This window comes from Taurulus bubalis, assembly GCF_910589615.1.
Source record: "Taurulus bubalis genome assembly, chromosome: 13".
NCBI classification, from domain to species: domain Eukaryota; kingdom Metazoa; phylum Chordata; class Actinopteri; order Perciformes; family Cottidae; genus Taurulus; species Taurulus bubalis.
The window spans coordinates 21,362,223-21,387,068 of NC_136601.1; the positions used below are offsets into that span (position 1 = coordinate 21,362,223).

The 24,846-nt window shown below is 44.4% G+C and overlaps 1 protein-coding gene across 1 annotated transcript in view; it reads right to left on the reverse strand.

Annotated features, from left to right (window-relative positions):
• Positions 1-4,484: 4,484 nt before the first annotated feature.
• Positions 4,485-24,846, reverse strand: part of aff2 (AF4/FMR2 family, member 2) — a gene marked incomplete at its 5' end in the record, with an annotated part of 139,361 nt that continues 118,999 nt past the window's right edge. The window contains 11 exons of the mRNA XM_079228227.1: positions 4,485-4,986; positions 5,860-6,077; positions 9,836-9,888; positions 11,120-11,213; positions 12,349-12,420; positions 14,317-14,453; positions 15,467-15,530; positions 18,192-18,328; positions 20,053-20,302; positions 23,275-23,390; positions 23,530-24,555. Of these exons, the coding sequence (XP_079084353.1) occupies positions 4,865-4,986; positions 5,860-6,077; positions 9,836-9,888; positions 11,120-11,213; positions 12,349-12,420; positions 14,317-14,453; positions 15,467-15,530; positions 18,192-18,328; positions 20,053-20,302; positions 23,275-23,390; positions 23,530-24,555 (2,289 nt within the window). The 3' untranslated portion in view covers positions 4,485-4,864. The remainder of the gene's footprint in view (positions 4,987-5,859; positions 6,078-9,835; positions 9,889-11,119; positions 11,214-12,348; positions 12,421-14,316; positions 14,454-15,466; positions 15,531-18,191; positions 18,329-20,052; positions 20,303-23,274; positions 23,391-23,529; positions 24,556-24,846) is intronic.

The following is a 24,846-nucleotide window of genomic DNA, read 5'->3' on the forward strand; positions in this document are numbered from 1 at the left end:
TGAATTCCTCAGAAGTAATGTGAAACGGACCAATGATGGTTATCCCATTAGAATAAAACATAAATAAGAAAACATGATGTGACATGATGGCAGTTATTTTCTAGAGCTGACCTGTGTTAATGTCTCCCTCCAGTGACCCCAACAAATATGATATTATATTATTATTTGTTTGGATAAATAGAGACTAATCTCTTTCAAATACTTGCGTGACCGTTTCATGACCGTACAATGGAGGACAATCAAATGAAAAGAAGAAGAAAAAGCAGCTCTCTGGTCGATTACAGGAATTTGAGAAGATAATTATCCTTATAAATACTGGGAGTTCATTTACTGTATGAGGCAGTTTTGGCAATTTCCTAAGCAATCAAAGTGTATCTGTGATTTTTTGAAACGCAAACAAATATTAGAGACACTCATCACCACTGGAGAGATTATCAACGTATTATCGGCTTGTAACCATCTGGTGTCAAAAAATAAATGAGTCTGTTTAGCTCCCTCATTGTAATCACACCAACAGCGATGTTGTTTCTGTCACTGCTGCTTCTGATAAACAAGTTGACAACTGTGATAATGTAACATGAGCTGATGAGATATTTAACAAGATGTCAGCAGAATAAAAGGCCATGCTGAGGCAGTCTGTCCCCGAAATGTCTCAGAATATACGACATACTGACATTGCATATAGTCAACAGAACTGTTGCGTGAGTTCCAAAGTTGACCACAGCCACCACGTGACACGTAGCATAGTGGGATGAAACCTGTGTTTTCCATGATGTCACTAATGCAATGTTTATGACATTTTACAGCATATTATTGAATAAGTATATTGTACCGCTGCATGTAATCAAAAATAAAGACCATTGTGCGAAATGAACAATAACCATACAGTAACGTCACTGTTTCACCATAAAACAAAACAACATCAAACATTGAATTGGACTGAGCAACACTGTGGTTCAACTATCGACTTGGAACGACTGAGGTCTAACAGAGACAGTTTGTGGGTTTTGTTTGTTAGCTGTTGTAGAAGTTCATTGGCTCGTTGGGACACTGCTAATTTGGTTTCATGACCTCAAATAATAATAAAAAAAACAAATAAAAAGAGTCTAAAAGGCATTTTTTTTGTTAAACAGGGAGTGCAGTTTGTACTGTTTTCCAAAATGTTCACTAGTAAACATTTGCAGGCTTTCAGATGAAGAACAGTGAGTCCATTTTAAAGGAGTAGTTTCACATTTTGGGATGGCGATCATTTACTTCCTCGCCACACTCGTGTGTGTGTGTGTGCGGAATATGAAGCTAGAGTCAGCCGCCAGCTAGCTTAGCTTAGCTTAGTGCAAAGGCTGGAAATGGGGAAACTGCTAGCGTGGCTTTGAGCAAAGGTAACGAAACCAGCAATTTTAAAAGCCCACTAATTAACACAATATAATGTTATGCATATATATATATATATATTATTTTTGTATTCCTAACAACAACCAGAGTTCACTGTGAAGTCACTACGCCCGACCCTTTGGCTAACCCTTTTACACTTTGGCTTTTGTTTGGGAACGATTCACGATTTGAATCTTTTTGTTTTTTTTATTGCTGCAAAAATGGAGTAAGACAAATTCAAGATTGACACGTCTTATTTTGAGGACTTCATGTGCGAGACAGTTGAGAAGGAATCATAAAAACAACTTGTAGCACCTTCAAGCATATTAGGAAAACACTGGAAACGTGAAACAGACAGTTCTTGCTTCATGCTTCAGCTAGTGTTAGCGACGCAGCAGCTAGGACCGAGGGGGACAGAGGTGAAGTCGTTCTGTTGACTCGCGTCAGTGTTTCAGTGTTTTCCTCAATGTTCTGCTCGCAGGTGCTAATTCAAGCTCCGCTTCTACGCTTTAAGCTAAGCTAACCAGCAGCTTCATATTTAGCAAACGGACACGAGTGTGGAATCAATCTTCTCAGCAAAAACTCTCCGCAAAAAGCGTGTTTCCTAAAATATCAAACTTTTCCCGTGAAGTGACTTCTTCCGACCATTAACTTTACTGTTGTGCATTTAGAGCAGCTCTGTATTTTCAGGTGATGTCGAACATTCACACTGTAAATGACTATGCGACAAGAAATACATTGACTGTTTTTTTCCTTTTTCAAAATGGACACAAGTAGTTCTTGGTCTGAAGCTATCATTTATTGCATGCGATGGTTTACATTTTTCAGGCATTTCAGACAAACCCATACTTGCTCAAATCATTAAGAAAAAACCCCAGCAACTAATGCAAATTTGACACGTTAAATCACACATTTTTCTTAAAGCCAAACCCTGGTGTCATCATAAACGCCAGTAAAAAGCTTGTGGAAACATTTGATTTTACGAAAAACAATCTCATATTTATACCAATATGGTATGGAAAATCATTTAGATTAATTCTTTGTTCTTAAATAAATAGAGCAATTCCCACGGACACAAATAGAGGCACTTGAGTTTCTTTTTTTTTTTTTTTTGTCAAAGTGAAAATTAATTTTCACATCCGCATTGTCTTCCATACACATTCAGCGATGGTCAAATGATCCAAAAACTTAAAACAAACTCATGCTTGATGTGCTGGATTTATAGAGACCATGGACACAAATCCAGATTTTAAGTCTTTATGGCACATGTGGAAATAGGAGCCACATAGAAACTCCTTTTCTTTCTTTTTTTTAAAGTGCCACAAAGGGTTAAAAATATGATTATGTTTGGCACTGTGTAAATGCAGCCATAGCCTGTGCATGGACACACAATCATACATTTTCAGTCTCTCTTGGACACACACACACACACACACACACACACACACACACACGTGTATATATATATATATTTATATATATTCTTGTTTCACTTCCTCATTCATTCACATTGACTCGTTCACAAAACCAAAACACTGTTTCCAGGAGTCACAGTCTGTACATGATGGTACACAAACATCTGGATTGTCCGGTCCGGTGATGATTTACCGACTTGACAATCAGCTGTACACGTATGCACACGTAACGACACAGCACGACAAGTGTTTGGGAAACGACTACACGGTATCCAGCCGGTGATCCGACCTCGCTGAGCGATGTACAAAGTGGCACAGATTCCTCCTGACATCGGGGGCAGAGAAGCGCACGTGAGATCTTCGCCCCGTTTACCCCATCTGCACGCGGGGTGGGGGCTTAATTAAGAGCCGAGTCACAGCGAGTCTTGTCGTCTTTTCCCCTTGTAAGTGTTTGACACCTCAGCAGGTGGGTAACTGTGGGAAATAGAAGTGGAATTTCACAAAAATCCCCATAACCAGTGAGATAAGAACCAGACAGATGCTCCTCCTTTTTTTTTGATGGAGGAAAGCCCTCATTTGAAGGACCAGTGAGTTGACTACTTGTTCTGCTGAGCTGTAAACTCCCCGGACTGCAACTTGACCATGTCCTGTAATCCTCGGTCTCGCTAGCTTAATGTCGGGGTTATCTTGGTTCGATTGCACAGAGAGGCTGTGCACCTTAAGAGCCTCTACTTAAACAAACCACCGGTCCAGGTCACATGCGAGTGACTCGATGGCAGCGGGACAAAGCGAGACCATCCCGACACCGAGGGCATGTATCTGAAGCTCTAAAAATGTTTGTGTCATGTGTGAAGAGCTGGCATTAAATTCATTATCTTGTTCACTTATTATTTGATGAGACAGCTGATCATTTAAATAAAAACGTTATGACACAGATTTAAGACTTTTATGGAGACTAAATCACTGTATAAACTGCTTGAGTATTTATATTTCTCTATAAATTGTTTGGCATTAAAACTCAAGAATCGTCTTGGCATAGTAGAACGAGCTTTGAGCATCTTCTCCGTCAGAAATACAACAGTAGAAGAGGGGCGACTCGTGTATCTGTGTGTGCGTCTCCTTTATCTTTGGTCCTCTAAATGTCCTCCTGTGTGTGTGTGTGTGTGTGTGTGTGTGTGTGTTTGTGTGTGTGTGTATACTGCTTCCTGTGAATCAAATCCAGCTCAGGAATGGTGGACAGGCTGCTATAGGAAAGGTAACTTATGAGTGTAAATACATGCAATGGCTACAGTAGCAAACAAATTGAGTGTGACGTGATGAAAATAATCATAATAATGATTATAACTTTAGAAACGTCACATTTGACTGACGGTTCCCTGTGACCGATTACTGTGTGTCGTTAAATCATTTCTGACTGAAGAAGCAGAGCACTAACTTCAGCTCTCATGGTCAAAGCGCTCTCCTCTGCTAGCGAGCTGCTTCGCTAATGGATTGGACCGGTGCTCCGCTCGGGTCGATACCAGCCTGAGGCTTTCACTCCCGTCCCAATCACAGACACGTTTCTAGGCCGCCGCCGCCGGAGCTCCTTCCTTACCTTCATTCTCCTTAATCACAGCGGCCGTTCACGTACCTTCTTTGAAAATGATCCTGTCTTAGAACATTTTAACTGTTCCTCATTTCGATTCAGGGACACAGCAAGGTTTGCAACATCCATTGTCCCGTAAGGAATTTAAGCTACGTGCTCCAAAAAGCAGCATCAGCCAAATGTTTAATGTGCTAATTTGTATTCTGTGATTCACAGTGGAAATTCCCCAACTTAATTACTGTTTACACCTAATTGCAGGTGAATTTCAGCCCAATTAATCCACCCAGTCTATGCCGTTACATTACTGCGGGTGGTACCGGGTCATTTGAAGGATCCCAGTGGGAACCGAAGCATCGTCATGAGTCTCATCTCACTTGTTATCCCAGTTCTAGCTCCCAGAAAAATGTCTTCCTTTCACTCTCTCTCTCTCTCTCTCTCTCTCTCTCTTCTTCTTCTTCTTTTTTTTTTTTACATTTTGGCTCAGGTCCAGTCTTTACAGCAGGTGAGCCTCTAAGCGGAGCCAGTGCAGTCCCTGCCTGATGTATCGGACCAGCTCCGTCATGCTGCTCTGCTGACTCAACGGCTCCATCACCGAATCCAGCTCCTGGAAGAACTCTAGGAGAGGGAGAGGGAGAGACACAGTTACTGAGGGTCACTGTATCTGCTGCTGCCGCTGAAATGAAACACATGACTACAGCATTGTGTTTAAAAAAAAATGGTGCTGTGAGCATCAAGATGCAAAGCCAGACATCCAAACCACGACCCTATCAGAGCTATTGGTTTATAACACCTTGAGAGATAACTAGACAGAGAGACACGTTTCCTATCATGCTTGCTTTTCGTGTTTGTGAAAAGAACTTTTGGTCCTAATTCCATTTCCCTCATTGTAGAATTCCACTGACAGAGAGAGAGAAAGAGAGAGAGAGAGAGAGAGAGAGAGAGAGAGAGAGAGAGAGGCGCTAGCCACAAACAGCTGTTATATGCTTCTACACCATAGCGCTCTGATTAATACACAGGCATATTCTTTGCTTTTTAAACAGCCTTGTTGTTATTTATGAATGATGAAGGATCCTCATGACCACATTTTCTTGTCACTGTGACGACTCGACTGTGAGTCTGGTCCTGATACCGGTACCTGAGGTTACCGAGTACCAAACCACTGCCAGTATTTAATGAGCTGTATGCCTCACTGAGTGCATCCTTCCTTTATGTGTGAGGCAACTTCAGACTTGACCTAAACGTGGCTTTCCTTTCTTTGTAGAACAAAATGTAACAAATACATTTATAGATATCATCGTCGGCGCGTCGCTGGATTTAGCTCTCAAACAGTCACTTGTTCTTTTCATGTACCTGGTGGTGTGAATCACACAACACTTCTTCAGACTAACTGGGCAAACAGCCAGTTCATAAAAGCCTTTACATCTTCTTTTCTGAGAAAGAAGCTGAGAAAGCCCTCCGGAACACACGGTTGGTGGTTAGTGGTCCTACCTTGGCTGTCGGCGGCCAGCCGGTCGGCCGTCTCCCAGTGTTCGTAGCTCCGCAGGATGTTGTTGGTGATGTTCACGTGGCTGGCGGCCATGTGGTGGATCCGCTGAGGAATGGCCACGCTTCCTGACGAGCCCGGGGCACCTCCAGATCCCCCTCCTGCCCCTCCACTGCCGGCTGGGGAGGGGCTGAGCGAGAGCGGGGACGGGGTCCCGTTTACCCTGCGAAACACACAAGGCAGTGAGTCCCAGAGGCACCAGGGGAGTGAAACGGAGAGCTGGAAGGCCTTTTGAATTACAGGGTGAGATGCAAAGAGGAAAGTGTGCACCAGAGTGCGTCAGCCGAGAGTTTCACTGTTACATATTTTCCAAACGGACTTAGTGGCGTCAAGGGTGCGTCTGCTGAATTACTGTCTTTATTAGCTTTCTGTTATTTAAAGACGAGACTGCTAAAAACGGCTTGACTGCTGTCAACAGCACAAAACCAGAAAAGCATTATTTTTAAGTGGCTGTGGGTAAGGAATGAGAGGTGGATGGGGAAAAAACAACAACAAAACATTTATCAGAACAAGGACAAGGACAGAACAAGATGGAAAGTAAAAGATGCCATAGGGATAAGAAGCACTATACTTGTGACAGAAAGCAACGCGTTTATTAAAAAATATGGTATTAAAGCTGCATTCATTGACGATTTCCCTGTTGTGGCCTTAAGGACAGAAGTTCTTAAACCTCTCTGCGAGACATTTACTTCACCCTAGAACATTTGTTTCTCAAGGTTTTGTGCCAGCCACATGACAAGCTCCATTATCAACGCACAGCTCGCTTGCTGGGAGTTCTCCGGACAAATATCTGCTTTCCTCACACCTGAGCTCAAAGTGGACATCGCACAGAGTCTGTGCTCGGGAGTTGGCAGGTCTGCCTAACATCCGGTCTGAATTATTTCGAACATGTGGGTTCTCACCAGAGGTGTCAAAAGTATTCACATTCATTACTCAAGTAGAAGTATAGATACTAGGGTTTAAAAATACTTCTGTAAAAGTTGAAGTATCAACTCAAGCTTTTTACTTAAGTAAAAGTGTAAAGGTACTGGTTTAAAAACTACTTAAAAGTAAAAGTAATGTAAGGGGATTTTTTTTTTTTTTCCATTAAGGACAAACTCTTAAGCCTATAGTGCACTACCCCACCTCCCCCCAAAACAATCATTTTTCTAAAGGTCGCGTCAAATTGCGCATGCGCAAGCGTAACCTGTTAACGGCGCACCGTAACCATTTACCCGAAAGTACAGGCATTTGTCCATGTATTTATTAATGACTTAGTTTTATATCCGTGTACTTTGTACTTTTGTAATATGTGAAGCCAGCAGCTCATTGTTGGTAGAAGACACGAACACTTTGGCTCGTTTCACCTGAAGCAGGAAAGCTGCTCCGGGATCAGAGAGCTGCTCCGGTGCGAGGAGAACTCCGGTGCTCCTCACAGGAGAGCTGCTGTTGCATCTTCACCCTGGGAGCGTTTAAAATGCAGATATAGCGGTCTACTTTTCACGCGACATATTTTTCAACGCTCTCTGTCCGCTGGTGTGTGCTCAGCGCTCACCTGTGTGCTCAGCGCTCACCTGTGTGCTCAGCGCTCACCTGTGTGCGCGCGCACGTATCTGTGCGCATCGGGGCGGAGAGTTTTTTTTGTGTGTGTTTTTGAACGATGACAAGCCGGAGTGAAAACAAACCAAAATTAAATAGTAACGAGGCTATTTTTAAAATGTAGGGAGTAGAAAGTACAGATATTTGCGTGAAAATGTAAGGAGTAGAAGTAAAAAGTCGTCTGAAAAATAAATACTCCAGTAAAGTATAGATACCCAAAATTTCTAAAGTAAAGTCACAAAGTATTTGTACTTCGTTACTTGACACCTCTGGTTCTCACACACAGCTCCTGTAATGTGATACCGTTCACATTACATGTCGCCATTGGATCCATATCTTCGTGACAGATTAGTGCAACTTTCACTTTGTGGTATGCTAGCACTAAACCGCAACATTGAGTTGGATCGATAACGTTGAGTAGGATCGATAACGTTGAGTAGGATCGATAACGTTGGATCGATAACGTTGATTAGGATGGATAACGTTGAGTAAGATCGATAACGTTGAGTAGGATCGATAACGTTGGATCGATAACGTTGATTAGGATCGATAACGTTGAGTAGGATCGATAACGTTGAGTAGGATCGATAACGTTGGATCGATAACGTTGGATCGATAACGTTGAGTAGGATCGATAATGTTGAGTAGGATCGATAACGTTGATTAGGATCGATAACGTTGGATTGATAACGTTGATTAGGATCGATAACGTTGGATCGATAACGTTGAGTAGGATCGATAACGTTGAGTAGGATCGATAACGTTGGATCGATAACGTTGAGTAGGATTGAAAATGTTGGATCGATAACGTTGATTAGGATCGATAACGTTGGATCGATAACGTTGAGTAGGATGGATAACGTTGAGTAGGATGGATAACGTTGAGTAGGATCGATAACGTTGGATCGATAACGTTGATTAGGATCGATAACGTTGGATCGATAACGTTGATTAGGATCGATAACGTTGAGTAGGATCGATAACGTTGAGTAGGATCGATAACGTTGGATCGATAACGTTGATTAGGATCGATAACGTTGGATCGATAACGTTGAGTAGGATCGATAACGTTGGATTGATAACGTTGATTAGGATCGATAACGTTGGATCGATAACGTTGAGTAGGATCGATAACGTTGAGTAGGATCGATAACGTTGGATCGATAACGTTGAGTAGGATTGAAAACGTTGGATCGATAACGTTGATTAGGATCGATAACGTTGGATCGATAACGTTGAGTAGGATTGATAACGTTGAGTAGGATCGATAACGTTGGATCGATAACGTTGAGTAGGATTGATAACGTTGAGTAGGATCGAAAACGTTGAGTAGGATCGAAAACGTTGGATCGATAACGTTGGATCGATAACGTTGGATTGATAACGTTGAGTAGGATCGCTAACGTTGAGTAGGATTGATAACGTTGAGTAGGATCGCTAACGTTGAGTAGGATCGAAAACGTTGGATCGGTAACGTTGGTTCGATAACGTTTTGCCGGTCTGGTGTAAGCTGAACCCGCCTCGTCCCGACTCGTTCTGAACGAAGCGTCATGTTACCCCGCCCTGAACATGACACGTGTGTTATTGTTTATACTGCTGCACATCAATTAAGATTGAAATGAGACTAACTGCTGTTTTGGGCTTTTCCAGGGAACTCCATCAAACGCAACAAAGCAGTGATCCTGTCAGTCAAAAAGGCTATAAGCGGTACTCCATGTGTGTGTGTGTGTGTGTGTGTGTGTGTGTGTGTGTGTGTGTGTGTGGCATTCCCAGCTGTACACTGCACAGTAACATCCGTCATGCTCGCACAAACCACAGCTGGGTGTGTGGCTCTGGCAGTGATGTAATGTCTGTGATGTGGCCTTGACCCTCACTGACCCAACGACTTGTGCCTGATTCTCTCTCTCCCACACACACACACACACACACACACACACACACACACACACACACACACACACACACACACACACACACACACAGTCCTGCTGTCGTGCAGCACCAGAGCTGTCCAAACTCATTAGCTTCACATCCACAGCTCCTTCACCCCTCTCCTCCTCCATCCATCATCACTCCCTCCATCACTCCCTTCTCACGCGCCACCCGGGGCCCCTCCAGTCTTCTCCTCCTCACATCTACAACAAATCAATCCCTTTATTTGCTTCCTGAGGGGTTTGTTTGAGCAAGTGGCTGTCAGGGGCGCCATGGTATTTTGCAGCAGAGCTCCGGTGCATTATAAATTCTCAATTATCTGTGTGAATGAAGCGGGGTGAGACTGCATGTGTGTGTGTGTGTGTGTGTGTGTGTGTGTGTGTGTGTGTGTGTGTGTGTGTGTATACTCACTTCCCATTGATCCTCCAAGGAGAGGGTGCTTGGTGGGAAGTCTTGGCTGAATTCTGGGTCACAGAAAGACAAATTGATTAAAACATGTATTGTATGGCGTACAGCAACAGCTAATAGATACATGAGAGAAAGACCAGAGATGGAAGAAGGGAAAGTTATATGTGAAGGTAAAAAATGAAAAAAATGAAAGTTGGGGTTTTCCCTGAGGTTGCTGCTTTGAACAGAGCCAGGCTAGCAGATTCCTCTTTCTACGTATATACTTCTACTTCTTACAGGCTATGCAAACGGCCTGCTAGCTGCAGCCTCAGACAGCTGAGGCAGGGCCATCAATCTTCTCTTCCAGCTCTGAGCAATAAAGCAGATTTCACGAATGCCAAAAGTCGTTCTCTATTTATTTATTTATTTATTCATTGGTCTGACAGGGTCAGCAAACATTGATTAACATTGCTCCATTGGTGCCAGAGTTATTCAAAGGGCTGTTTGCATCAGCTAAGTTCTTTTCTTCTTCTTTTTTCTGATACAGTAAGTCGAAATACAGAGTGATTGATATCTACTGCTGTTCATGTCCATAAATATGTACTGCAATCCCTTCATTTACTCAGGGATATAACAAACCTTTGGAGACGAAAGCAATCGGCTCAATTATTTATGTTGTTATAATATAACTGGTCCACAAATTGCCCATGAACGGGATGTAATGTTAAAATCCACATTAATGTGTCATGTAAGTATATCACAGATCCGGCTGCTGTGTGCCGTTCCTCTTTTAAAAGGAAGCTCAGACTGCTTTCAGTCGTCTCTTTCTGTCAACACGTCCTGTGTGCACAGCCTGCGCACACACACGCACACACACACACACACACACACACAGACATACACAGTAAACCCCCAGTCAGCCCCTTCCCAGGAATCCAATCCCATCAACGCACACGTGGCACTGTGATAATGACATCCTCAGTAATTAATTAAACCAAACGTAATTAATCAAAACAAGCACATTAAACCCGAACAATCCACTGAGATGATTGATGGAGCTAATTAATACATTAATATCAAAGAGAAAGAATGGATTTTAATAACGCCATGCAAAATTAATGCACAGGCACCATGAAAATGAATATGAAATGTATTTGTGGGATTGTAATTGGCTTTTCATGTTTTTCAACCGCAGAGGGAGAAAATGAGAGCAAGAGGAAATAAAGTCCATGTCCAAATGTGTGTGTGTGTGTGTGTGTGTGTGTGTGTGTGTGTGTGTGTGTGTGTGTGTGTGTGTGTGTGCGCTACCTTGAAGTACTCCATGAGCGACCGCGAGTACTTGACAGCGTGGTCTTTCTTCAAATGGAACATCCTCAGATACAGCAGAGACAGACAGCGGTTACTATGGAAACAAAACCATTAGAGAAGGCAGATTCCCCTTTAAAGCTCCGTCCTCACTGTTATCTTCATGTCATCCACACAAAAATGGACTTCAAACACAAGTCCGCCCGGGTGAGGGGGAGCTGGAAGTGGAGCGAAGGAAATGTGAGAAATGTACTAATATTAATATATATTATTATATAAGATTAATATCTGATCAAATCAAAGGCCACATCTTTGTGAACTCGTTCATTTATGATTCACAAGCAAAGCACACAGGTTTAAAAAACAAAAAACAAAAACAGTAACAGTGTTTTAAAATATGATATCAAATATATATATATATATAGATAATTATATATATATATATATATATATATATATATATATATATATATATATATTGCGATCAACATTTCTTGTGAAATTTTCTAGTTTTTTTATATAAATAAAATAAAATAAATAAAATGTTATATGTATCTCTGTCATTGTGAACAGATTCCCTCCACTGGTTTGGTTCTCTCACTCGCGGCCTCACAGAGTTCCTTTAGGTTTCTGTACCCGTCGCCGCTGTCAGGTGGACAGTGTTCATTCAACTATCTGTTTCCATCTCTGTGACTGTCAGATGTCTATAACCTGCCATCTAAGTCATGGATGGTTTTCCCCTTCCACCTTCCACCTTTGGCTGAGAGTGAAACGTCCCAACCAGAGCGGAACAGCTAGCTTCATTTAGCAGCTTGTGCGGCCGGGAGGGTTTTTATGAATGGAACGCCTGCGCGAGTAAACCTCACACAAAGTGAGAGGAAGAGGGACCGAGGGGACGAGCATGAGAACGTTCTCGTGTGAGGCCTCGAACGTTTACAGTTCCGTGCTTTTAGGGCCAAGAGGGATGGAAGGTTTCGGCGTCAGACATCATGGACCGTGTGGAGTATTAAAGTTCACAGACACGAGAGAGAAAACTTATGACTTGCAGCAAACGTCTTTAGCACCGAGAGACCTTGGCCAACATCCTGTTATTGTTAACTGAATAATTAAAAAGAAAAATCTTAATCGTAGGAAACAATTTTAGAGACCTGGTCAACATCATCTGAAGGGTGCATTGGGGAAAACACACACACATGCACGCACACACACACACTAAAAGAGAGTCGTCGTACCACAGCACAGCGAGTTTCTTCTCAGCGACGGTGGCCGAATGGCTGGTGAAGTTCTTCAACCTCATGGCGTACCTGCAGAGGAGACACGCTCGTCAGCTCGCCTTCCCACTGAAACACACTTCATGTTTGTACATCACGGTGAACACGCGCATACTCGCGGCTCATCTTAATCGCACGAGTGAGGTTAAAAGTCCTCGGAGAAGCCGCTCTCTTTCTGAACGTAACGAGATGTAAAGCGCTGACGCGGCAGATTCCGCCTGCTGAAGGCCCCCGAGAAGAGACGAGCTGCGGGGCCCCGCCTCGTCCCTTGGTTGCTCATTAGGTGTTTTATAGATGCTGCGGGGATCAGCTGCCGCCTCCCGCCCCATGTGACCCGGTCTGATTGCTCGGTGAGGTTTAATCAGTCAAAAGGGAAACGCGGCGGTGATGGGTGCATCAAGTGAGAGCGGTGACACCTTTATACTTCATTGATCTCTGAGGAGGGAAACGCTCGTCCCTCCCTTCCGCTCCCTGCTCCGGGGAGGTCAAAGGCCAGAGTCACAGATCGGCTGCTGGCGGCGGCTCGGCGTCTTGCTCAAGGACACATCAGCAGGATGGATGAGCGCAGACAAGCAGGGCTTGAACCCATGGCCTTCGGTGGGAAGACTCTGTCCGCACTACAGCGCCCCGCTGTCAGCTTTCAAAGGAGCCAGTCATTTGTTATTCTCAGTCTGCTCTCCTAAAAGCTTCGCTTCAAACACCGGCAGCTCCGAAGGGCCGGAGCACCACAGAGGTTCTGTAACGCGGCGCGTAGTTAAACTCTGCTCATTAGCGGCTCCGCAGATCTGTGATGCTTTAGACAACAAATAAAGAAATTACAATCCTGGAGAGTCCCGACGTGTGTGGATAGAGCCCTGGCTTCATGCTAATTAGGTTTCCGTTTACATCCCAAGACTCAAGTTTTGATTCGTCATGTTTTTCCGCGGGCAGAGAGGTGAGCGATATGCAACCGCCGAATATTATTTTGGCTAATAGGCTAATTCCACAACAGGTCAGTGGAGTCGGGCTGATAAGAGAGGGGTAATTATGGGGAGATGTGCTCTGGCAGTGCACATGGGAGGAACCCACTCATCTGTGAAAGAATCCAGGAAACACAGCACACAATATAATAATAATAATATATAATACGGAGGAGAGTGTGACAGCAGGGGTTGATTCACAGAGAGCGGTCCTCAAAAGAGCTGCTCGAAGTTTTATGACACTAAGTTTTTCCTCTTAACTTCACTGTGACGTCACTCACCATCATTTGTAATTATTTGTCAGTCTAAAGAGGCGGTTGAGTATGTAAGCTCAGAAGTGTTTTGTTTGCTGGGGTTTAACTATGTGGAGTGTTAGTTACTTCATCATTTATAACTATGTTGAAGAGCATATTTGTCTGATAATATTTGGTTATATGGAGCAGTGGTTCTCAAATGGAGGTACGTGAGGTATATTTAAAATGAGTATCCATTAAAAAGTCCTTTAAAAATTGTTATCTAATAAATATTCAATAAAATATAAGTGTAAGTTCATAAACTGAATTGTATATATACTGTATTACATCAGACACTGATGGCACAGCGCTGTGTATTACATATTTTTTTCCACAAAAAATGCTTTGCACTGGTCAGGAGGTCACAAGGAACCAGTGATATAGACATCAGTATTCCAGGGAAACTGTTTCATAATCACAAACTTCTCACAGTAACTTCAGAGTTTCCCCATCAAGCACACATTCATTGTGTCAGCCTCAGTTCAGTCCTGCTCCTCCATTAGTCTCCTCTAGATGAGGTAGCATCACAGTACCGAGTACAGAGAGCATGGTCACCTTTGCTTTCTGTCTTGCTGCTGTGTGAAACATTCTCAAAGGGTATTGTTACCAGGTGTTGGGTAAAGATTACTATGACTACCCCATCTAATCCCCGCTGCTGTCCGTCCCTCCAGACGTACCTGATCAGCTCCACGGTCTCAGAGTACATGGTGTACGGGGACTTGGCCTCCAGAGGGTCTCGCTCCATAGCGTTCCCACACTCGATGAAGGAGAGGGCGCCGTCTGCGTAGTTCACCGCTTTGCCAAACTTGTCCATCTACAGCCGGAGAGGAAGGACGGGAAAAACAGACAAGCAACAGAGAGACGGGCGGGTAAGTGACAATGAGAAGAAAAAAATCAAGCAAAAATGTAACAGAGAGATAGAGAGAGAGATGCTTAACACTTTGGCAATATTGTCTTTTTAAAACGCATGCCAATAAAGTTATTTGAATTGAATTGAAAGAAAGAGAGAGAGAGGAGACAGAGAGAAAAAGAGAGACAGAGAGAAAGACAGAGAGAGAGAGAAAAGAGAGAGAGAGAGAGGAGACAGAAAGAGAAGCGAAAAGAGAGACAGAGGAGACATAGAGAGAGAAAAAGAAACCAGAGAGAGAGAGAGAGAGAGAGAGAGAAGAGAGACAGAGAGAGAGAGAGAGAGAGAGAGAGAGAGAGAGAAGAGAGACAGAGAGAGAGAGAGAGCGAGAGAGAGAGAGAGCGAGGACAAAGACAGAAGAAGCGTTGTCTTCGCAGCACCGTGGCAGACACACTCTTGGAATAATCTCCCGCTAAGATGCAAACTCCCCAGGTAAATGTGAGGAAACAACGCGTAAACACGAGATAAATAACAAGTTAAATAAATCTCATTTCATTGTTGGGGAGGGGATCAGATAATTCTTTTGATATTGTATAATCTCGCAGACATCATCAGTCCTTGAATGCAATGTTCCCCCGGAGACAAATGGAGCAATAAATAACACAAATTATACAGCGCGGCACTTGATGTGAAATAGATTTTCATTCTTCGGAGACTCGCTGTGCACACACGTGATCAAGGACACACACACACACACACACACACACACACACGTCTGAGCGCGTGCATGCATAATTACAGTCTAGACTAGATGGTCACATTGTGTGTTATCAAATCATTTTCCTGCTGTCTGTGTGTCCATCTCCCCGTTGCCTACTCTATGTGCTCAGGGACGGAGGTGTAAACATGTGTGTGTGTGTGTGTGTGTGTGTGTGTGTGTGTGTGTGTGCGTCTCTCAGTGACTGCAGACGACGTCTTACCAGAGCGTCGGCCTTGTGCTTCAGCCTCTTGGCCTCCTGCATGTGGTAGTCTGCACAGTGGACTCTGGAACAGCACAGGGGAGAAGAACGCATATACATGTGACAATAAATACATAAACAAACAGCTGCAGGGTGATTAGCATAATCAGTGGCTATGAGTAGCTTGCTATGAGTTGTATACAGTAGCCTACTTAGGTATACATACCTCAGGCTTAGTGTAACCTGAGAGTAACTATAAAACATGTTGTTTCATGAATAATGCAGAAACCCTTTGGGACAGATAAGTAACACGATGTGTCATCTTTCCTCGTTGCAACACAACTGGACCAGTGGGAGGCGGTTACAGACGTTTTAAAGCAACTCGTCTGCAGCATGAGGATGGCTATCCTCCCTGAAAGCAGAGGACTTGTTTCAGCATCAGACAAGTTGTGTTAACCCTCTGAAGCCCAAGCAGCTGTCAGTTGTTTACTGCCAGGTAAAAGTCCTGCACCTCTATGGAAACAGCAGAGGGACCTCAAACCCATGTTAACCATGCCATAGATCATAAAAAAGAACATTTAATTGCTTTGATAATTTCTTTTACAAAAATGGGGAAACGATAGAATCTATACATCCAACATTTGTCCAAATGCCCACAGGTGTTACCAATGTTGCAAATCTTGGTTGCAGGAAAATCAATCACGGCTTCCTATTTTTTTTTACTGTACCTGGTTAAAGCAACAGGTTTATTTGGGGCGGGATTTTAAGTGAGACATAAACGAGTGAGACAAACCATTTTTTTTAATGAAATATCACAATCGGAATGATGAAAATCTGACGATAACTGGCGGTTTAAACAGCTGCAGGCTAGGACAAACGATTATTTAAATAAAACGTGCTTTCCCATCCCGCCCGCGGGTTTGGATGTTCAGAGGGTTGACGAGCCATCAGAGGTCTCCATGGGAACAGCCGGTTCAGTCAGTCAGGGTACCGACTACATTCCCTCTGTTCGGGTCAGGTCGGGTCCCGTTCCCGAGTCTCAGGTCTGTGTCAATATGTCTGATACACGGGGAGCTAAGTGGACTTGCCATCAGTTCTCATCACGAGGGGTGAAGTGGTGTTCGATCGAAGGTTTGCTAATAGTCTCGATCGGGTGGAGAAGAAGACGAGGAGCAGCAGTCTGACTCGTCCGGTGTCATGTGACTCGTAGAGTACAGCAGGAAATGACACGTCTTGCTAATCTCCCGGACCGCAGCTGCTTGTTAATTGCGGGAGCATCATGCAGCTGTCACTGTCGGGGGTCTCTCTGCATCAGGGTCTTTTGGTGTCCACGGCATTTTATGATCAGGTCTAATTATCCCCGGGTCCCTTTTGGATCGTGCGTGCGTGTGTGTGTTTTTTTCCTCAAGTATTCATGCATTTGCTATTACCAGAACCTACATGTATCTCAATGCTGCTAGTGCTGAACCGTCCACTGATCCAGACTAACCTCTCACTTGGTCACACCAGCTCATGATTTGGTCACTTTTTTTTTGAGGGGGGTTAAACATTATATTCATAATTAAATAAAATTATATTAAATGTGTGTGTGTGCTGCTGCGTCTGTGTACAGCATAATTGATGTGTGCAAGTGCGTTTGTGCGCAGGACTATGCTAATGTGTGCACATTTGTGTGTCTATCCTTAAGTGGATGCCGGTGTGTGGGCAGGAAAGCATAAGAAAGCTCTCATAGCGCTTTATATATATATATATATGTGTGTATATACACAAAAACGGGTAAATAGATTATTTGAAATTATATTAAATCTCGGCTTGGGGGAAGGTATGAAGTATTTTCAAGCCTTTTTTAATATTGTCAAGTCGTGTCTAAAGTCATCACCTTTGTGACTTGAGTCTGGTGGGATTCGAGACCAAAACCAGTAGAACCACAGCTACTCTCTGAATCCACTGGTATTGCTGGCACTAAAGCCATCAAGCTTTCCTCAGTCTCCTATCTGACACTTTTAAGCGTTAACACGGGAGGAGCAATGCCCTCCATCTCCTTTGTGCCATAACATCATCTCCTTTTGGGCCACAAAGCAACTCCTCAGTCAAATTAAAACTGATCGGCCTCCATTCTGTCATATTCATGTAATGTGCTGTAACTCTGTTACGTTATTCAACTGGTCACATGACATCTATTGCTTCTGTCCATCCGGGGAGAGGGATCCTCCTCTGTTGCTCTCCTGAAGGTTTCTTCCTTTTTTTCCCTGTGAAAGGGTTTTTTCTATTATTTGGGTAGTTTTTCCTGATCCGATGTGAGGTCCTGGGACAGGGATGTTATGTGTACAGATTGTAAAGCCCTCTGAGGCAAATTTGTGATTTTGAGCTATACAAAATGAACTGAATTTAATTGAATTCAACAATGCTCTAGAGATATTGAGGCTACATTATTATACTTTTGTGGAACAAAGAAACCTCGTACATCATAATTAACATACCGAACAAGAACAAGACACATAACATGTATCCAGTGGAATAATCCGAGAGCTGTTCCGTGTAAAGAGGAGACACCTGCTGTCTCCTAACAGGGAAAGGAGGGATTACTTGTACAAGCACCGGGGGAGACGCGTGCAGAAGGCGAGGTCTCATGAACACGACGATCAGAATAACGATGTGTTTGTAGATTAAGCCGCTGAGAGAACGAGCATCACACACATGGCTGCGGTAACGTGCACACGTTGGTGCAAACAGTGTTTCCACATACGTGTCGCTGAAGGCCAGCCGCGGCCTGCGGGGTTCTGCAGGAAGTTCCGTCAGCGGTTCCGACCACACCTCCGAGTCCGACTGCCCGTTGGCATGGTAACCGTCTCCGCTGGGCTTCTCGCCGCAGGCGTCGACTTCCTGCATCGGGGAAAGGCATTACATCCACGGTTATGATGGCATCAAACAGCTACTTAGACTCTATCGCTGGCTGATGGATTCACTTCGCCGGCTGCATTAACGGCATCGCCGTTATGAGCAGGGGATGAAAGGACGGAAACAACCTGAGCCTGAGGGGCGTGGCCTAACTGATTCACTGTCATGTGTGAACAGGACGCTCTCGTATTCACTTTGCAACTCCATGACCAATCCAACATTTTGCAGTTTAAGCTCTTCTGAAATTTGAAATAGAAATCAAGTACAATTTGTTTCAAAGTATTGTCATTGTTATAAGCGCTTCTTTATTGAATGTTGTGCGTTTTGCATCTGCCCAGCTGATTTTAATGCACAACCAGCGGTGGAAGGCAACTCGTTTGTCAGGTGCTGTACAATTTAGAGGTACTTGTACATCACTGGAGTATTTCCATTTGATGCGACTTTACACTTCTACTCCACTACATTTCAGAGACCAATATACATTTTCTACATTTACTAACTATATATATTTGATTGTTTTTGTTACTTTGCAGATTTAGATTATTGATACAAAATAGAATCAACTAATGAATTATGACATCATCATATATTAAGCTACCTAGCAGGAAACACAGTAATTAAAATGAGCCTTATCTTTAGCAGCCGCAACATTTAAGAGATGACACATTACTGCGTCTCTAATGAAATATAATATATAGGATTCTGAAATGGGCCATTCGGCCTACTGAGTACTAAAAGTTTATTTTGATACAAATACTTGGGTAAACTTTTTGAATGGATTGACTTGCAGTATTGCTGCTTTCTGCCGAGTAAAAGAGTTGAATACTTCCTCCACCGCCCAACTAAACTCTTCCACAACATGTTTTACTGGCTGCTGAAACTCCTGAAGCTGCGGTGGAGATGTGTCACGCTTGCACATTCATGGCATGTCATTAACTCAAGAGCTATTTCTGGGAACAGTGTCGGTGTCAGGGGAGCAACTACATTTTGCGACAAGATAATGCCACCAGCCTGCTATCACTCCAGCATCGGGCTGTTCTCATATCTGGATCCGGTGCTTCCTCTATCCTCTTGCTTTTGACCTGAAAACCCATCCTAGCGCTCCATCATGAGGGACGTCCCAACTCCTCAGATTAGGGTTTAGGGAGCGAGGAGTGATACACCGGCGTGTCCTTTCCGGGGGTCTTTTCAGCATCCGGGACATACAGAAGAGGCGTATCTGGAATAATCCTCTGTAATAATAGTTCCTCTGTTGCTCTCCCTCAGGTTTCTTCCCCTTTTTACCTGTGAAAGGGTTTTTACTATCTTTATTGGGGGAATTTTTAATATATACTATATATATGAGTTTTTAATATATACTATATATATATATATAATAATATAAACACGGTATTGAACACTGCTGCTCCTCTGACAGACATCATGAATACAGAGGTACAACATAACAGCGGCTGCAGCTGTGACACACATCAGTTTTAATTGACGCCCCTCAAAAATGGCGGCTCCAAGGCAAGGATGTCTCATTTGTTAAACGCCTGTTGCCTCATCTCCCCTCTCCTTCTGTCTTCTGGTATCCTAGTCCAGGCGGCGAGACTAGGACGCATGTAGAGGAGGCGAGGAAAGGAATCAAGGACGTACAAACTAGGAAATGAGAAAGGCCCATCTCTGTTTCGGGGACACACACAACAGTAGCCCCTCTGAGCACTTACACTGCCGTTCCTCGCGTGTGCCGATGCCCTGCCTTCCCCTCTCCTGTGTCTGTGCGAGGAAGAGGAAGTGGAAGAGGAAGTGGAGTAGGTGGAGGTGGAGCAGGGCAGCGTCCCGGGGGCGACGCTCTCCTGGCCGACAGAGGAGCCGATGTCACAGGGTCGTTTACGGGGCGGATCGTCGGAGAGCGGAGACAGGAGGGGGGGAAGCAGCTTGTCTTCACGCCGCCGAGACTGCTTCCTGTTTAATGAGCTAGTGAACACACACACACACACACACACACACACACACACACACACACACACACACACACACACACACACACACACACACAAAAAGACAGATCAGTATGAGTATTCATTTATTCATCTTAAATGAATATGATCTTTTTACTGAACACTCTGCCGTTGGTTACTAATAGTGGTTGTTTTTCAGGTCACATGTACTTCAGTTGAAACACAATCCCAAGACAAAAAGTTCACAATTAGTCTTGACAATAGGGGGAAATAATCATGACAACAAACGGTCTTGATTTGACTTCCTTCATCTTTGCCATCACATTGTTTCATTAACAGAGACGTGTAAAGCCCTCCTTCTGAGCTAACCATCTTGTTGAGACTTCATTTGCAGTTACTGGCTGATATTTCCCTTCTAAAAATTGTTGTGATTCTGCCCTCCCTGCTCGAGCATCCACGGTTATTCCCTCAGCCGCCTTATTGTTGCTCTTGTGACTCATATTGTTTGCAGCACAACAGATAATATTTTTATGTTTTTCCTCCGCCTGGAAACTCTAGGGGTTTGATGCGGCGGGAAAAGTTGCTGAGCTTGCAGAACATCGCCCCGGGCCCCCGACATTAGTGATAATATACAAAACCGGGGAGACAAAGACTAATTAGTTGCTGCAGTGCGTGCGTGTGTGTGTGTGCATGTGAGAGTTGTGTGTGTGTGCTGCTGCGTCTGTGTACAGCATAATTGATGTGTGCAAGCGCGTTTGTGCGCAGGACTATGCTAATGTGTGCGCATTTGTGTGTCTATCCTTAAGTGGATGCCGGTGTGTGTGCAGGAAAGCATAAGAAAGCTCTCATAGCGCTTTATATATATATATATATATATATATATATATATATATATATATATATATATATATATATATATATATATATTTATGTGTGTATATACACAAAAACGGGTAAATAGATTATTTGAAATGACCTCTCGCATTGTGAGGCAAGAGCCTGGAAGTCTTTAAATTCAGGGAGTAAACAATAACAAATTCAACGTGACATGTCACTGCAAAGTGCTCTCCCAATGGTATTTACACCAGCTGATGTGAGATAAGCCCCTGAGGGTTCAGGGCTTCAGGCTTCATGGGGCCGCTGGGATCAGCCCACAGACTTTGTACAACATCAGACATTAGCTCTCCTGCTAAAGTCTCCGTCTTATCTAACTCACAAACACGACCACACATCTCGTCCTGCAACTTGTCCATCGATGACAGAACAGACGTTCACTTGGGTAGAAGTCAGTTCAAAGGCTCGCTAGCTTTAGCTCATTAAGGTTAGCTGGTCAGCTAGTTAGCTGGTTAGCTGTTTAGCTGTATAGCTGGTTAGCTAGTTAGCTGCAGCACGTTGACCAGCATATAAACTCACCTGAAAATGTCCCCTTGCTTTGTTTAGATACTGGAGTGTTGTCTCAACTACTCAATATCACCAACAACTCACTGCCTGGTCATGGCGTGCTAGCTGTGTGCTAGCTACATAGAAAGCTACAGTTTGTTTCCTTTGCAGCCTGTTAGCAACAATTAGCCTCCTGATGCTGTCAACCAATGAAAACAGAGAGGAAAAGGAGTATTTATGATATTTTCTCAAAATAGTTTCTTCCCTTCCTCTCAGTGATACTTTTGTTTCTTAATAATACATTTTAAAGACACATTGACATTATGTTTTTACGACAAAAAGGGATGACTTAAGATTTAGAAGACTATTTATGGTGCTTACTGAAATTTGAACGTGCTCAAACGCTCCAAAACAAACAAATTCAAACCCAGCTTTTCCGGGGTTAAAAACGTGACCCTCAAAATTCGTCTCTTCTTATAATCTGTTGTCAAAATATATTTTAATCAGATTAATAATCTGATTAAAATAATAACTGTCAAAAGCCACAGTTTAGAAATTGCTGAATGAGTCTGAGGAGGATCACATCATCCAGTTTACAGCTTCCATAAAAAGCCTCTTGGATGATGAACAGACACTCTGGGATGTCTGCTGCACAATGTCACGGGTTCAAGTCCAGGTCGCCCCCCCCTCTGCCTTCCACCGCTCCCTTCTGCACATCCTTTGATGACGTCGTGATGCTATAAAAATATTTCCTCTGTGGCTGTCACGTCGAGGCTTATTTATAGCGACAGCCGGCTTAGTCTGTTTTTAATAATTCACATGGAAAGCTGAAATTCACTCCGTCACTCCCGTGTCACGCTGTGGATTGAACTCACCTCTGCGGTGGCTTCAACGCCACGTTCAAAAATGTTAAGCCTGCCTAAAAATACTTGTCTGAAACTTGTCTGATTACCTCCACTAGCATCAATCCCAGTATCAGCTGCCTTTTTCAGTTCATAATAATGACTTGGTGCTCACGTTTTGTTTTTTCATGCAGACATTTGCATTGGAAAGTATAAATCATGATTCCACCAGGGACGTGAATACCTGTCCTCCCTGTTAAAGCTGGAGAGCAGGACTTTTACAAATAAAGGTCAACGTTACCAAGCCCTTGCCAAACGAGTTCACAGAAGACTGATTAAGCTTATCGGCGTCAGGGGAAGCTCTCTGTATTTCGCACAATACTGGAGGTGGGCGTCTGCGGCGACTGCTTTCTTTTTTTGCCGCCCTGGTTGTGATGCGTTTCATCAACCAGAGCTGAAAGGGTGCAGGGAGGAAGGTGGGGGGCGAGACCTCAGCGGCGGAGTATCCACTCGGAAAAGTTTGAAGTTTGCCTTTTAGAGGATTAAAGTACAAAAAAAAGCAAGGACAAACATCTGGAGCATACGTTATAAGCGGAGTCGACAGTGCTTGTGTAATTACTCCCACGGCCAGAAGGGGGTGACAAACATAGCGCACTCCAGCTTTAACTGACGAGGTTTGTAAAGACACTAGCAGTGCCGTGGAGCGAATGTTTTTACGAATGGGTCCCGGTGTGAGTGCTTTCTAGTGTACAAGTACGTTACTCACTCTGCAGAGCTGTTCTTGTGGTTGTGTATCGGAGAGATGCAGGGCGGGAGCAGCTGACAGTCTTTGTCCAATCGCAGCTTCTTATTGCAGCTCGCCGACGACTCACTGTGGTCCGACTGGAATACAGGGGACAGAAAACACACTGCATTCAAGTACAGTGTTTACACTTGAGGGAGAAAGGACACAGATTGGGAGTTTGGGTAGTGAAATATATATGAGGGACTTAAAACAGGGAGAATCGTCGGGGACAACAACCTTGTGTTTCCTCTTGCTCTTGTTGGTGTGCTTCTCCGTTGGGACCGCCACGTTTCCAGCGGCCTGCCTCCTGTGTTTGCTCTCCGTCCTCCCCGCCAGCCTGGGATTACTCTGCTCTTGCACAGGGGGGTTGTCCGGGACCCCCGGCCCTTGGCACGCCTTCTCCCTGTCCCTCCCCGTCGTCCGCTCCCTCTCCCCGGGCCCCGACCTGTTTCTGTCCTCTCTGTCCGTCGGCCTCTCTCTCTCCGTTAAACGGTTGCCTTGCCGCTCTCTGTCCTGCACCAGCCGCTCGTTTTCTTCCTCCGGTTTCTCCCCTTTGGGTGGCCTCTGCCTCTCCCGCGGCACCGGCCACTCTCTCTCGGCCTGCTTCTGTCTCTCCCTCTCGGCCGCCCCTATCCTCTCCCCCTGTCTCTCCCTGTCCCTCCCCTCGCTCCCGTCCCTTTCATCCTGTCCCGGCCTGGATCTTTCCCCCAAACCCTGTCCGGGCACCCTGCCGAGCAAGCTCAGCTCAACTTTCACCCATAAACTCTGGATCTCCTGGAATTCCCTCAAGGGGGACGGAGGCACCTCGTGTCCGACGTTGGGAGGTGGCGACATGGACACCGGGTCTTTGCGCTGACCCCCTAACCCTCCGGGGTCGGGAACAGACGTGCCAAAGGAACCAGTTACTTTGCCGATGCTCAGGGTGTTACAGCTGCCACCGTTGGTAGTGATGCTACCGTTACTACTGCTGCTACCGTTGGTGGTCACGCTGCCGCCGTCTTTGACTCGGAGCCCCTTCCCTCCGAAGGCCGTTCCCAGGCCCCCCGCCGAGCCGGGGCACGGGGCCAGAGGAGGCGCGTGCGTGTTGGACAGAGTCTGCGTGTTGATGGCCGAACGCGTCGCCTGCGGCGGCAGCGCGGGGGTTTTGAGGGCTCCCTCTGAATCCGAGTGGCATTCGGAGGACGAGGAGGACGAGTCCGTCTCGATGAATTCGCGGGACTTGGGCGTGATTTTGGTGCTCGGACCTCTGTGTTTTCTCTTGTCCTGTTTGGGAAAAAGGCAGAAAGGGACAAAAGAGGAGTGTGAGCTCTGGGAAGAGTTAATAACACGGCTAATCATTTATATTCATATGCAGTGCCCTGTGAGAATCCCTGTGGCTGCTGATGAGCAAAGTGTAGACAAAACACATGGAACTTTCTACACCCTCCACTGTGTAAAACTACTACATCTTTATCTTTTTATCTCAAGGAAATGAATGCTGCTTATACGATCTGAGCCGATGCAGTTTAAAGCCCCTGCAGTTAAAATAATCAGTCATGCTAAAACATATATATA